Below are 15,983 nucleotides of genomic sequence, written 5' to 3' on the forward strand. Positions count from 1 at the left end.
TCTGTGCGAAAACACTGGTTGTAGAAAATGTTGATACATGTATAAGAAGTAATTTTACTGCCATGCTTACTCTGCGCTTTCAAGACTATAACAAATTGAAAATCGTGATTAAAGTAATTAAACGTCTAGTCTTAATGTCATAAAACTGTGTTTACACAGAACAATTTATTACAATTAACAGGATCTTTTAATTACATTTGTTAATTATAATGAAACTTTAGAGACAAAGATGGGATTTTTCACAACTTTAGAGACTAGTGTGGCATAGCCCTGAGGCACTTTTGAAATAAGAATAGGCCTATATTTTAACAAAGGAATGTCCATGTAAAATTTCAGTACAGTCGGTTGTAACCTAATTTGATCCGAAAGTATGAACTTCTGTTTGTTTAAATTCAATTTCTGTGTAATATATTTCAAGTGCCATAATTATAGTTTGCACTTTTGCCCTGAGGAAAATACGCAGCATACGTACGACTGAAAAGTTACAGCGGAGTCTGTTGTATCAGTTCCGGCCGTTTACATTCACTTCCGGTCTATGTTATGTACGGATCCACAGATGAGTTTACTGTCGTTGCTTTGACAAAAAAATAAATACACATTTGGGATTTGGGATCCAACTTGAAATAAAAAAAAAACTACTTCAGCAATAATCTACTTCCGTTGATTGTGTTCTGTTTCCGGTTTAAGGGGTTAGAGTGTGCCACCCCTTTGATACTCCTTAAGCTCCAGTAAAAATGCCACAATGTTAAGGGAACCAACCAGTTTCGAGTACCCAACGTGCAAACTAAATGATCAATTTACAGCTTTGATCATTAAGGTGAGTTTTATAACAGTATTTAAATAATATTTCCAATGCATTTGCTGGTTCATTCGTCACAGATGCAATATAAAGTAATAATTAGATAGTAACTCCGTCTTTGGAATGTGCACTACACTACTGATTAAGCACTTTGTTTGTAATATTTTCTAAAATTGTAATTTAGACAAATGTGCTTCTGTCTCTGATGAACTTCAGCTGATTGTCAACAGTTGTTAGATGTCAGTTCATTACGTAAATTATTTTCCCACAGTTCTTGAAATTTCCTGAATTTTGAAATATTCTGGGAAACTTGTTTGGGCTTCAACGGTTAACAAAAAAAATAGCCGCTTTGTGTAGGAGTGAACAGGATACTGCAAGTTGTTACAACAGTGTTACAGCTTGAAATTGAGTACCGCAAATTTCCAGAAAAATACATTTTTGAAGCAACTGTTTACCAATAAAGATTTAGTATCCAATGTTTTAAAATATATCACACATTATAATAATGTTTCAGTAATTTTAAGTACGTGTGTCACAATGGAGGTGGATATACGTATACCTATTATATAATGGACAGGTTCATTATCAAATAGGCGAAATGCAAGACTTGGACAATGAAAACAACCAATTTGCACGGGACTTACAGGCGCACTGGGCTATAGTGTAAATTATTTTTCTGTTACATCTGAACTGCCAAATCACGAGTGGACAAATAACGAGCGATGTATGTTTAGTGCTTATAAATGTATATTTATTACATGCTAGCACATACCCGCGTCTTCGCCCGCATTTTTATGCAACATCCCGGGTATTTGATTGAATAACTCCCACGATTTCAGTAAATTTGAACTATTGTGAAGGAACTCTAAAGTCGGAGTATATAGCTTACTTAGTGAAAGTACTTATAATGTAATACGATAGGTTTTATGATGGTTTTGAAATGGAATTAGCCATGCATTAGTTACACATTTTCCAGTGTTCATGGCTTAAGAGGGTAAGAGATTAAGCGAAATTGTGAGTAGTTCTTATTTCAGGTTTTGCTCATTTCTGGTTCGAATTAATTATATTTCTGACACCAAATTAGAGTTTGTTATTTTGTCCCAAGATACATATTTATATATCCATGTTTAATTTTTAAGTACAGTTGTATTCAAAACAGTACAATTTTAGAAATGTTATTAATAAAATTATTTAAAAATCTTTTTATTTTACTAACACATTTCAACGCAGTTGTCATCCATACTACAGTTGAGCCCCATGATATTTTTGAAATAAAGTATTTCAGTGTTTATGGTTAAGAGAAACAACAATAACAAACAAATAGCCTACATTTCAAAGATCATAGACCTTTGTCCTTAACTGTTATTTAGAATATTTTAAAGTTTCGATCAAGAAATAAAATTTATAAAGGAGGAATACAGATTTATCTTTTATTTAGACCGTCTGGTTGCTTACTTAGATTTTAATTTTAACTCATGTACGATAACAAAACTCTTTAAATTCATTACATTTAAATTAAGTTAAAAATTAAAAATTCCTTTTTTGGTTGAGGAAATTGTGGAAAATGTGGTTATGTTCAACTGCATGTACAGATTCTGTCTTTCCTAATTTCGGTGATAGATATCAAATAAACGATTAGTTATTATTATTCTGAATAAGGCTTTTGTTTTTTCAACATAGTCTTTGGGCCAAATTTATAGGTTATACTGGTACATATATTAGACTGAGAAGCCTACTACAGTTTAAAAGTGTCTACTTATGCGCTTTTATTTTACTTTGGATAAAAGGATTAAGTGACAAATAAAAACTTCCCTTTGTGCCTTACTCTTCAAACGGCATACATTGGTACGTAATATATAGTTTAATTTGTCTACCAGAATGTGTTCTCTAATTGAAAAATACTTAACTCGCACATAGCTTACGTTACACAATTGTAATTAGAAGTGGCTGTTGTCGATTTTGAAAAAAAATCACAGCATATTTCCATGAATTTCAAATAAGATTATACAATCCTTTTATTGAAAATTCCACGAAAATTTACAAATAGCAAAAGATTGTAAAAGAACACAAAATAATATTAAAAAACAAAATAAGGTTCTAATATGCTTAATTTATAAGATTGAGTAACAGTAATTGATTTTTTATTTGTTATTGTTGACAATACTTTACTGTCACGTCTTGTCTTAGGAATGTACGTTTAAAAGATTTAGTCCATGTAAATATGTCTTTAGGCGAATAAAGAAATCTAGAAATCTTTCGAAACATTTTTATGGAAACTAAGGGAAATACTTGAAAAATCCGTACAGATAGTTAAAAAAAGAAATTTTTAGCTAATAAAAATTACTTTGTTTTATTTTTTATTTTGAAACAAAGAACAATGTTATAAAATATCCGCCGAGAGCTGTGAAACACGTAAAAATTAAATTATTATAAATTCGGTCATTAATAATTCGGATTTTACCTCAAATTTAACTTACCAGCCATACGTTGATACACCTAACAAGACTAACGATTGCCAAATGGAATCAGTTTAAAGATTAAAACCTAAAAGACTCAATGTATAATGATAATTTTACTCTTCGCTATCCTAAATTAAGACGCTACTTTATAATTTTGTCCCATTATATTTATTTCTCAACTATACAGCAGGGTGTGCCTAAGAGTTAAGAAGGTTGAAGGGAAGTGGGCGGATGCTTTAGTTATTGAAGAGTGACATGAAAAGGTCACACACACCACTTAGGTATTATTTCCGTTGCCATAGTTGTCACTGATTTTAGATCTCGTCGTTCTGAGTATATAACGTTTTTTTTTATTTTAACTGGTATTAAAAATAAGGACACATTTAGATTACCACGCTAAAGCATATGCAAAGAGCTGCATTTGTCACGCAGCGTTGTTCTCATTTCATTGTATTATGAGTGCGATACGCCACGTGACTTTCGTTGCTGAATTCCGTAGCATATAGTCGATAGTTGTAGCTTATTTGCAAAAGTACGATTTTTAACAGTAAAGTTTACGTCAAGGTGATACATTAAACCAAATTCCGAGAAAAATGCAGCGCAATAATAAGGCGCTATCCAGATTCAGCGTTGCATGCTTCTAGCATGACGCCGCCTTCACGTAAACACAGTGGAAAAGATATTATTCCTAGAAATGCAACCGCATACTTAGTTAATAACACAGACTAAAATACACGTTGCTTTATTCATTGGATTTCATAGAAATCTGTCTATTTACAAGCAACCCCCATGACGGAATTTCCGGAAGATTATTTGCAGTTTCTCCGATCATGATCCGTAGAACCCAAAACCACATAATCCGAAAATGTATGCTATTACATTTCCCCATAACAGAACGCGAGCTGTTGAACAACAGCTGTAAGTTTGTGCTGTACATTGTAATATAGCCCAACAAAGTGTGTATTTTATCACGTTTTTTTCTGTACCATAAGATTTCTAGATAGCAGCCGTCCAATGTTTTTGGTAGTATACGATATTGTGGAAATAATTAATTGTGAATTTGTAAACACGTCTGCTGTTTAATACTTAATAGATTCAGACAAGAATTCATACAGTATTTGCACTTAGTTCGAATGAGTTCGTTTTAAGTTACTCAGACAAGTATTAGTGACAAATTTTAACTCAGCTACTTCCCAATACAGAACTGAAATGGCGCATTTAAAAATATATTAGATAATTTTAAAAAACACTTTTATTATTTCACTTTTTTAAACGGTTTTAATATTGCGGCCCATTCAATATTAGGACAAGGAATCATTATATCTTAATTATTATGCATTGTAGAGCAAAACAAGACAAGATGTTTTAAAGATTTCTCAGATCATTTACATTCTTACATGTTTTGTTATGTATATATATATATATATATATATATATATATATATATATATATATATATATATTTAGATTTTGAAGCAGCGATCATGCAAAGTAGGGCGCAAATAACACTATAATTGCTGTAAATTCTAGCCGATTCAAACTAAACTTGGTACTCAAACTGTACATATTTATACAGTAAGTTGCTTGAATAAATTGATCTGCTAGTCTCACAATAAAAGGTTCCAAGATGGCGGGAATTTGTATTTGTGGAAAATGTTTGACTCGGTTATTTCATAACCGTTTTATAAAAACTTCAAGCAATTTCAAGCAGCATTTATTCTTGAAGTTTAAATATGGCGGGTGTTCAAAGTGTTAATGAATTAACATGTTTGTCTTGTTATTACGCACAACTTTGTCCATTTAATCTTTGCTGTATCTCTTATAACATCCAAGATCCTTCCAGTGTGCATGATATTTGGAACACACTGTATACTCCACATTAAAAATATTAACTTATAAATAATCTTTCTTCACATTTCTTAGTGAAAATAAATAATTTTTAAATTTTAGGATGAACATTCTGAATTTTATAGGATACCCATTGTTGGTGAATACATTGTTCGTACACTTGCAATTCTGACTGTCAATTGAAACTGTTAATTGTACGGTTTCAAGGCTTGGCAATCTTTTATAATGATATTTCTTATTGCACTGTTTATCACATATGAACAAATATTTAGCTTCATTTTAAGGCTACGATAAACTGTAACACGTGTAACTTGGAACCTAATGAATAAATGTTAACCGTGTATCTATACCCACATTCTTCCCCGAAAAACCTTATAATTAATTTTAAATTGGAAAATATGTGAAATATTCAACAATCTTTTCCCAGTAGGCATTAAATAATTTATGAAAGATAATTTTCGTATAAAAAACATTAAACTTGCAAATGTTTAGCTATTATTCCTATAGCAATATCGTAAATATTCAATGTAAATATAAAAAAGTGCTCTTATAATTTATAAATTCGCCAATTGTTTAATCATTTATCAAACTGGTAATATTTAAGATTTCTTTATATAAAGAAGGGTTTTTTTAAATGTTTGATGACCACTAAATGGGTTATGACCGGCGTAATGTTCTAATGTGTACTCAAGGAATGTAACACTTTATAGTAATTAGAAAAGTTAAATAATAAATTAGTATTCAACCTCATGGAAAGTAGATTCACCACTGCAGCATTTAATTTATGGCTCTGGTATTGTTTATGTAACAAGTACGCTAAAGTAGTAGTGTTCATCACTAGGAGAAAAAGTGGTTGTTTTCGGTGTGCGACTATGGTTACGAACGAGTGAAACCGAGGTCGGAAACGTCATTAAACGCAGAAAGAAACTTTTACTTCGTGTGGAGAACATTGGTGTTTTGTCATAAAGAAAATTAAAATGACAACGTTTTATTTAATTTTTAGGTGACCCCCAAGTTTTAAGGGTTAGCCCATTCCACTTGATCGATTTAAAAAATTGAAAGTATGTTACTATACCCAATAGTTATTATAAAACGTGTATTTTACCTTCCTGCTTTCCTTAATTGAAATGAAAATGTACAACAATGTAAACACGAAAAGATGACATTGAAAGTACGAGTTAACTATGTCCTACTTTATCGTTGAAGAAACTGCATGTTTTTGAAGTGGAGTTGTAAACAGTACAATAATATAAATTTTATACTTGTACATTAAAAAATCTAAGGGTAAAAATTACAAGTATGGTATATATATATATATATATATATATATATATATATATATATATGTATATATACCATACCTATAGTTTTGGTACCATACCTGTATTAACTATTTATAATTTAAACATATTGTTTCGAAGTTTCTGACCCTCTCCCATACGATTGTAAGTTGAGAAGATAAAAGATTTGGAACAAAAAAATTTTTTGAAAATAATTTGTCAAATATTAATAAAAATGGGCCATGTTATCATTCCCCAAAGGAGACTTTTTGGGCGTTGTCTACACAAACGTTGCATGACCTCTTCCGTGCTTGCATTGCTGTAGAGTTTCATTTAAATGGAACTATGGTAGTAAGGAAGTAAGTGTACTTGTATGCCCACACACCTCGTATTGATACTCGGCAGGGATTTATGACCCTAAACCCCAGGTTATTGGAGGGATGAGCAATTTTTCGTGGGTTTTCTAAAATATATATATATATATATATATATATATATATATATATATATATATATATATATTGAAACACACCCTTTAGAAAAAATTACATCAGAATCGAACAACTTTTTTATAAAACAGGATCAGGATTTACTCTCAAAGAGAAGGGAATAGGGGTTAAAATGTAAGTTGTAACTTTACTACAGGGCCTAGCTACCCACTAACAAAAATTTAAAAGATGCTGGGAGCCACCAATTTGTATTATATGCGAATAATATTTCAGTATACTGTTTAGTTTATTTTTTTAACTTATACTTATTTGCACTAAAACAATTAAAAGTTTAAACCACAGCAAACACCAAAAATTTCACACTAACTTAATTTAAACCCCTGGTTAATAGACGAGCTCCTCACGTGTTAGATTTAATGGGGTGATCAACCGAGGCGGAGAGAAAGAGTGGGGACAGAGCCGAGCAGAGCCGAGCAGTACCGATAAATCCCGAAAATTCCTGACAAACTCTGTACATGCGGCTAATAGCGACCTCAGTTCGGAACGGTTCTGATTTCTATTATCTTACCAATTAATGAGTCGTTTTATATCCGAATTAATGAGTCGTTTTATATCCGAACATATCTGCAAAACATAGAAATTATATCGAATTAATTATATTAATATAGAACTTTCTTTATAACTCCAAAGACACTTTACACGAACATATCTGCAAAACATAGAAATTATATCGAATTAATTATATTAATATTGAACTTTCTTTATAACTCCAAAAAGTTACCCTTATTTATAAAGTCATGGTAAATCTTAACATATAACAACCAGTTTTTCAGCAGTAAAATGTTGGCAATAACAAAACACATAAATAACAAGATTTACGACTATCAAACTAAAAACAATGGCCGACCATGGTCGTTTTGATGAGTTGACAGTAGTCACGTGACAAACAGGAAAGTTTCCGATTGGCCGAGAGGGTCACGTGACCTATAGGACGGCTTCGATTGACCGCCAGACGTAAACAAACAAACCCACATGGACAAGAAAAGGAATAATTAGTGAAGTTATTGAAATGGCGTGCGATGGTTTTTGTCACACGCTAAAAAGACCCTAGCTTGCGTATTCAAAACTCAGATCACGCGATGCTTGCCCGCTGCGCAGCGCTTTGCGCTGCTTGCTCTTTTAGAAAAGAAATTAACTCGAGCTTGCAAAGTCCAAGCCCAGATCACGCCATGACTGCTTACACACACAAAACTCAGACAGAACTAACGCAGGTTTCATTACAGGCAAAAGGTAACCGGCGCGCGTTTATGACTGATAAGATAAGACGAGTTTTATACTAGAAGTAGTACCTGGACTACTGCCCTACGAAATAATAACACCAAAAAAACAAATAAATACATTGTCAGTCAGGTTTTTCAAATTTTATTTTTTCAAAAATTTTTTTGGGGGGGGAGTAAACGGCTACGGCGATAATCGGGACTAGTTTTTTCGGTGAAATTACGTGCCGCTGGTCTTAAGATTTACCAAAGTCATTTAATAATGTAACTGAAATGATGCCTAACATCATGGAAACTGAAGGATTTAAAAATGACTGGGATTTTGAATTACCTTTATTTATGGAAGAAAAATAGTATAAAAGGCGATACTAGATTAACAAATTTAGAAGTAAGTAAAAAGAATACGAGTAAAGAAACTCTAAAACAATTGTGGTTAGAAAAAATGTCACTATCACATTTAGGTTATGTTTATGTTTATACTGATGGATCCAAAACTGACACGAGCTCCTCACACGGGCTATCTGTAGTTGGCAGGAGGGGCCCCTCCATCCCCACTCTTTCTCTCCGCCTCGGTTGATCACCCCATTAAATCTAACACGTGAGGAGCTCGTTGGTTAATAGTAACGAAAAATAATTCACTGACCAACTTAATAAATATCAAAAACAGCTGTTATTATGTATGCAGTATAGTTGTAACGTACACCATGACAAATTATTAGTATTATATTCACTATCTTTTAAAGATATAAAACTAAAACAAACATAAAAGTAGGGATTTTAAGTAAAAATAATGTAACTACATTAAATAAATACTTGCCTTTTCATCGACACAATGCAAACTTCTGTCTCCCTCCCCGTCTCTATGTGGACGCACTCTTACAGCCACCTGGACATAAAGAATGATCATATTATATGATACATATGATGTAATGTAGCTATTAAAGTATACAGGTAACATGTGCAAGTCGAGGGAAGTATGCATCATGTACAGGTATTATAGTCATAAAACCGTACGCTTGTAACTAATGATGTGTTGACATCTATTTTATGTACTGTTCTTTACAACCTATATTGCGTCCAATATTAAAATACAATGTAAAATATTTCACTTGAACTGCTCACGAAGGGACGATTAATATGTACTGTTCTTTACGACCTATATTGCGTCCAAGATTAAAAATACAATGTAAAATATTTCACTTGAACTGATCACCAAGGGACGATTAATATGTACTGTTCTTTACGACCTATATTGTGTCCAAGATTAAAATACAATGTAAAATATTTCACTTGAACTGATCACCAAGGGACGATTAATATGTACTGTTCTTTACGACCTATATTGTGTCCAAGATTAAAATACAATGTAAAATATTTCACTTGAACTGATCACCAAGGGACGATTAATATGTACTGTTCTTTACGACCTATATTGCGTCCAAGATTAAAATACAATGTAAAATATTTCACTTGAACTGATCACCAAGGGACGATTAATATGTACTGTTCTTTACGACCTATATTGCGTCCAATATTAAAATACAATGTAAAATATTTCACTTGAACTGATCACGAAGGGACGATTAATATGTACTGTTCTTTACGACCTATATTGCGTCCAAGATTAAAATACAATGTAAAATATTTCACTTGAACTGATCACGAAGGGGCGATTAATATGTACTGTTCTTTGCGACCTATATTGTGTCCAAGATTAAAATACAATGTAAAATATTTCACTTGAACTGATCACGAAGGGACGATTAATATGTACTGTTCTTTACGACCTATATTGCGTCCAAGATTAAAATACAATGTAAAATATTTCACTTGAACTGATCACGAAGGGACGATTAATGAGAAAGGTGTCGCTGTCGATGAAGACATGAGTCTACAGAGATGTAACTGTAACACTCAAGGTTACGACATTGTTGTCACGATCGATATGTTGGGTAAGGTATATATCACTGTGAATTGTTAAGGATCCTCAATGACGTCATACAGCTGTCTTACAGATGTATCAATTCAAGTTTAACAATGAAAGCATTATCGTGGAGGTTAAATTTAATTGAGGGGCGTCAATTCTCAAACCGCTGCAGAAAAATAAAACATTATCTAGACCCCAGGCCTAATGTAGTTAAGACTGGTTCATTGTGCACAGTGCATATCTCGATACTAATTGCGTTTGTATTTAATTAATTATAATTACATTGGTTAGTTGTTTAGTTTGAATATGTTGATTTTTTGTATCAAGAACGCGTTAATTATAATGAAATAATTATTATTGAAAATTGAATAAATGTTGGATTAACACCATTGATTGCACTGTTCTACACTGAAAGCGACTGAGCAACCTCATATTGACGTATGACCTGGTAATCAGTTTAAATCCTTGGACTCGTTTGGCTTGTCTATAATATGAAAATGATAAGAACTAGATTTAGATGCTTTTCCGGAGAATACAAGAACTGAGAAATTGTAATTACTAATTACTTCATACATATAAGAGTAGAGAGAATCCTCTTCTTCTCCCTCCAGGAAATTATTCTCACCTATTACACTGTGTAAATACATGTATTTTAACCTAATGAAAAAATAAAAATCTATTTTACATACAGTTTTATACGCTTTTCACATTAAAAATTACCTTGCTACTTTATTAACGTTAAGAAAATAACTTTAGTGTTGTGAATTTTAAACATAAATTCACATCTAATAAGTATAAAATACATAGTTTTTATTAAATGTTATACATTTCAATAAGCATTTTCAAAACGCCACTTCCCATTGATTCGTCAAGAAATTAATAGTATTTTTCACAACTAGTGGGGAAATGGGGGTTTCGTAGTGCGAGTCGTGTTTTAAATGACAGACACTGGCTAGAGACTTTCTCCCACGGGGTTTGAACAGTATTTTTCATGACACTATTTCATAAAATAAGTGTTATGATTATTATTACATAATTTATCAAAGCATGTTGGGTCGCAAGCACATGTATTTTCTAACGGAATTGTAAGGTTTAAGAGGACATTCTTCGTCAGTGACTGTAATACTTCCACTTAAATGTATTTTGTTATTTTTAATTAATATTGTCAGGAACTACCGTTGTCTATTACATTATACACATGGAGATTTAACATTACACCTTTTCAAAATGCTCCGAAAATACTAAAGCAAAGGATGACCTTCCATAGGAACACATCTATTTTTCTTTCATACTCTCTCTACTCACTACAATATTTTTAAAGTAGTTGCATTTAATAAAACAATGGAACTAACAACTGATTTTTATTCATTAGTAAGAATAACATAATATTCTGGTAGTATCGCGATAAATATATACTTACAATTAAAATATTTGTTACCTCTAGCCATCTATGTCATAATAAAGTAAATAATTCACTACACTGGTGTGTGAATCAGTTTCCCGGAAGCTGTCCTGCTTATAGTTTAGGGCTAATCGATATTAATACTGCACGTATCAATATTTCGTATTATTTATTTTCGTAGATAACGATCTATTGCATATTTTATTAGGGAAAATGCCAAATTTCTAACGATATATTTTCAAACACAAATCCAACCAAAACGGGTCAGAATAATGGTAAATATATATTTCTATGTATATATTACTTTGTACGAGTATACATAAGAAGAAAGTCGTAACAAAATCGCGTTTAATTTTAGTTTAACCTCCTAACTGCTGTTTGATTACAAATAATTAATCAAGGACAAACAAGCAGAGAAGTCATAGTTATGTAAGATTTTTATTTTCATCAATAAGCATAAAGAGAAAATTAAAATTACTACATAACGTACAACCAATCAATAAAACATTGAAAATTAATTTCGCCAGTGTGGTACTGTGGTATTACGTAGTTAAGTACATTGACAGTAGGTTATCTTTTGTATACCTAAAAAGGCGCTGTTAAACCAGTTGCAATATCAAACCAATTTAAATGCCTAAACCAATTTCTATATAATTTTACTAGATGATACTCTCTCATGACTACCACTAACGCTCTGAAGGTGGAATATTGAAAGGATCGCTCAGCGTTCACCCATCCAAGGAGAAACAACGCTGGTCCTTGTTAGACTAGATTATATTGTGTAACAATGCCCGTATACTACACTACGTTTGTTACAACGAATTAATGTAATATTGCTATGTTGTACACAATTTTACATTTTACTAGGGTGTCAAAGAGTTGAGTTATACTATACCAGAAGCTTTTCCTCCAGGCTTTTGACGGGGGACTCCGCCTCTGGGTCGTCATCCGGGAACTCAGACGAAGAGGAGGAGGCGTAGTAACTCGAGGAAACTTCCATTTAGTTACACTCCTTGTCTATGTACTCCTAAGAATGTATAGCTCAGTCCCCTATATAAAATTTGGTCATTGACGTCCGCAGGGTTCGCTCTTAAGTCCATTTTTATTTATTTCATTTAATTAACGTTATAAACACTGGGTAAATCACTTTCAAGGATGAGGTTCTGAGTGAAATTCCCTATTAATGAATCATAGAATATAAATTCAATTCAATCACCATTAATGTTAACGGATTTAATTATAATTTATTTATGTGTTATCATTATTGTACGTCATTCGTTGATAATCAGGAAAGTACATGTTTTTTTCAATAATAAATAAAAAGAAAATATGAAGACTACAATTTTGTTTACACTTTTTAATAATCATAAGTTTGAAGAATATTTGTTGATGTTAATATTTTAAACATGAGTTTGATGTTTCGTTTTTCATCTTTTAATATTAAGTTCCACAGTAACTTTACCCATTAAACTAGCAAACTCTTGACTGACACACGTCCGACTTTGTTTGTTCATCGTTTTAATGTGTCAACTCTTCATATTGTACGGGAATCATTAATTTTGCAATTATAATTTATTAACAAAATATTTTTATGCAAACTTTACTATCAAAATAATATAAAATAAAGTAATAACTTATTATTAAGTATTATATTACTTCAAGATCATTTTTAGTTTAAAAACACATAGGTTTAAATAATGGTTATGCAACTTAATAATGTTGTTTTTAGATCTTAAGGTTGATATAGATTCCGAACTTATTAAAAATCAGTCAGATCACATCAAAGTTAACCAAGAACAAAAGAGCTAATTATAATGTTATTCAATAGATTTATGACAATAGATTTTATTCAATATGATTATTCCATAATCTTTCCCAAGTATTTAAAACACTCCAACGTAATTCTGAATGTTTATCATTAAATATGTTTTGATTATTAACTTATGCACGTTATGATACAATTTTACGATATGTCACTAAAACGTCTATAACAATCTCTCCTGCGGTGTACAACAGTCGACTTCTAATTAAAACTTAAAGAAACTTTCTGTAACACCACACAAATGGTAAATTTTCTGGTGTTTTTGTATATTTATATTAAAATTATGTCGTGAGTATGGGTAATTTGGTTACTACATTAAATAAATAGGTTAGGCGCTAGAGTATAAAACAGGTGTTTTATTAATCAGTTTTGATCGTATTAGAAATTAATAATCATTTATCCTTATGTTATTATTCAAACATCAGCTGGATACATTTAAGATCCATCAACCTACTAACAAGAATTTGATTGTGTTAATCTAAACGAAAATTATTTATGTTTCGTAGAAGTAAATACGACACTTTGCTTCAAGTCGTCTACATTTTAAATTATAACTGGCACGTTTTAGTAACTAAATTTACTAATATTTTTATCTTAATGTATTGTTAATTAACTAATTGTTCTAGAAGAGAGACTAAATTAACCAAATCAAGGTAGTGGCTGCGAATATAGGAATCAATTGCCTCAAATATGATCTGAAACTACAATCAAGTTGCATAAGATATATTAATAAACAAATAAATTAATCACTAGTACAAACTAACACAATACAAAGCACTATTATCTCCTTAATTGAATGTATTTATACGGAAATTAAATTCGTTAGCACGAGCGATCCACGCACAACTTAACTAACAATGAGACCAGCACTGACCGTACCTCGCTCAACAACAATGTGTTGATAAAGGAACAAGTCAGGGCTGCCGCCCTTTCAGGCTGAAATATCCCTTCCAATCGATTTAGTTGGGAAGGTCAGTGAGGCACTACTGTTATAGACATTATTTTAATATATTTTTTTTAATCCGATATTTAACATTATTGAGTATTTTTTAATACTAAATTCTTCTAAATAATAACTAATAACGTATTATAGTTTAGTGGATTAAAAATATGTTTATATTAGTATTTTCGTTGCTTAACGTTTTCTTATACTCTTAATCTTCTGAAATTCACTTTAAAGTACTTATGAACTGTTGGCATATTATACGTGCAATATTCCATTTTTTTATATATGCACCGCTACTTTTTTAAGGGCAAAAACACTCCCCCCGGGGAGGTTATCATTGCCCGTGATGCAGCAGTAAAGAAAGTCGCTCAAATTTGTGATTAGGAATAATTTGTGTAATAGTTGTTGGAGTGCCTGCAGTTTGTGAAATGCAATATAGGTACATAATCCGTTGCACATGTTGTATTCTCTCAACTGTAGGAGCTCCTTTTGGGTTGATTATTGTGCCAGTGATAAAAATAAATAATGGCCTTTTTATCGTACTAGGCCATTTAATAGTCTTATTTTCCTTCAAACTATTTACATTCTATTTTCAATAAAGAGTATACCCACACCCCATCAATCATCCCACTGGTCAATGGAAGATTCATATATCCTAAATAAGGCTTAAGACCCAAGCAAACAAGTATACGACACTTCAGAAGAAATGGTCATTCTCAAGTTCACTACTAAAATGAGTGTGATCGATCACTCAGTTATAGTCTACATCAAAAATTGTCAATACTTGAATACTTGATTTTTTTGTAATATATAAATTATTAGACGTGTTTGCGATGCCAGTACATATATCTAATTACTAGCGGTTAGACGCTGCTTCGCACGCAATTTTCTGTTGAAAAACTGGACAATATGTCTATGTATTCTTTTTCTATGACATAATAAACAGTCTAGAGATAATCGATAGTCACTCAAAGTTATTCCAATCTCCTGATCCAATTTAGATTTAAATTTAAAGAACAGAGGTTTGGGATCCTGAAGTCGTAAAGTGAAACAGTTTTTATAAGATTAGTATTTCCCTCCCACATTCCATGATAATTTATTGAAGTTCTTCGATGGCTTCAGTAACAATAAGAGTTAGCCTTTTTATCCCAATGACGAAAGTGTATCGTACAACTAAAAAGTTGCTGCGGTCAATATGGGTCTGTCCTGGTCGTTTAAATTCACCCCCGGTCTAATCTATTTACAGTTCCACAATTGATTTATGCTGTTGCACTAACAAAAAAAAAAAAAAAAAAAATGGTCTCATATGTTGGTTTCGGAATCTAACTTAGGTTAAATTTTGATGATTAAATAATTTTGATATTTTTACCGATCACTAAATATGTATTAGGGGTATATGCTTCAAGTATTAGGGGAATGTTATCACCATTTGCTTTTCAATAACTACAGTAAAAAGGCCATACACAATGTTAAATGAACTAACCACATTAGATTATGTTATGTGCAAACATTCACAGCTTTATACAATAAGGTAGTTGTTATAACAGCGTATAAATAGCATTTCTATTGTATTAGATGGATTATTGATCATTGGCGCAATTTAAGTTTAAAATTAAATAACTTCGTATTTGAAATCTGCATTACACTACTGATTAAACACTTTACTATAATTCAATATTTACTAAAATTTAAATGTAAACACATGTTTCTGCCTCTTTGATGAACTTCAGCTGAAAGTGTTAACAGCTGTTAAGTATCAGTTCAATTTATATTA

General features: G+C 31.6%; 1 protein-coding gene across 1 annotated transcript in view; it reads right to left on the bottom strand.

Annotated features, from left to right (window-relative positions):
- Window positions 1-14,143, bottom strand: part of LOC124354512 (kinesin-like protein KIF19) — a 45,884-nt gene extending 31,741 nt beyond the window's left edge. Inside the window, exons 1-3 of the mRNA XM_046805029.1 lie at window positions 14,035-14,143; window positions 12,337-12,618; window positions 8,930-8,998 (exon numbers count right to left, since the gene is read on the bottom strand). Of these exons, the coding sequence (XP_046660985.1) occupies window positions 8,930-8,998; window positions 12,337-12,441 (174 nt within the window). The 5' untranslated portion in view covers window positions 12,442-12,618; window positions 14,035-14,143. The remainder of the gene's footprint in view (window positions 1-8,929; window positions 8,999-12,336; window positions 12,619-14,034) is intronic.
- Between the last annotated feature and the right edge of the window lie 1,840 nt (window positions 14,144-15,983).

Source organism: Homalodisca vitripennis, chromosome 2 (assembly GCF_021130785.1).
Source record: "Homalodisca vitripennis isolate AUS2020 chromosome 2, UT_GWSS_2.1, whole genome shotgun sequence".
Taxonomy (NCBI): domain Eukaryota; kingdom Metazoa; phylum Arthropoda; class Insecta; order Hemiptera; family Cicadellidae; genus Homalodisca; species Homalodisca vitripennis.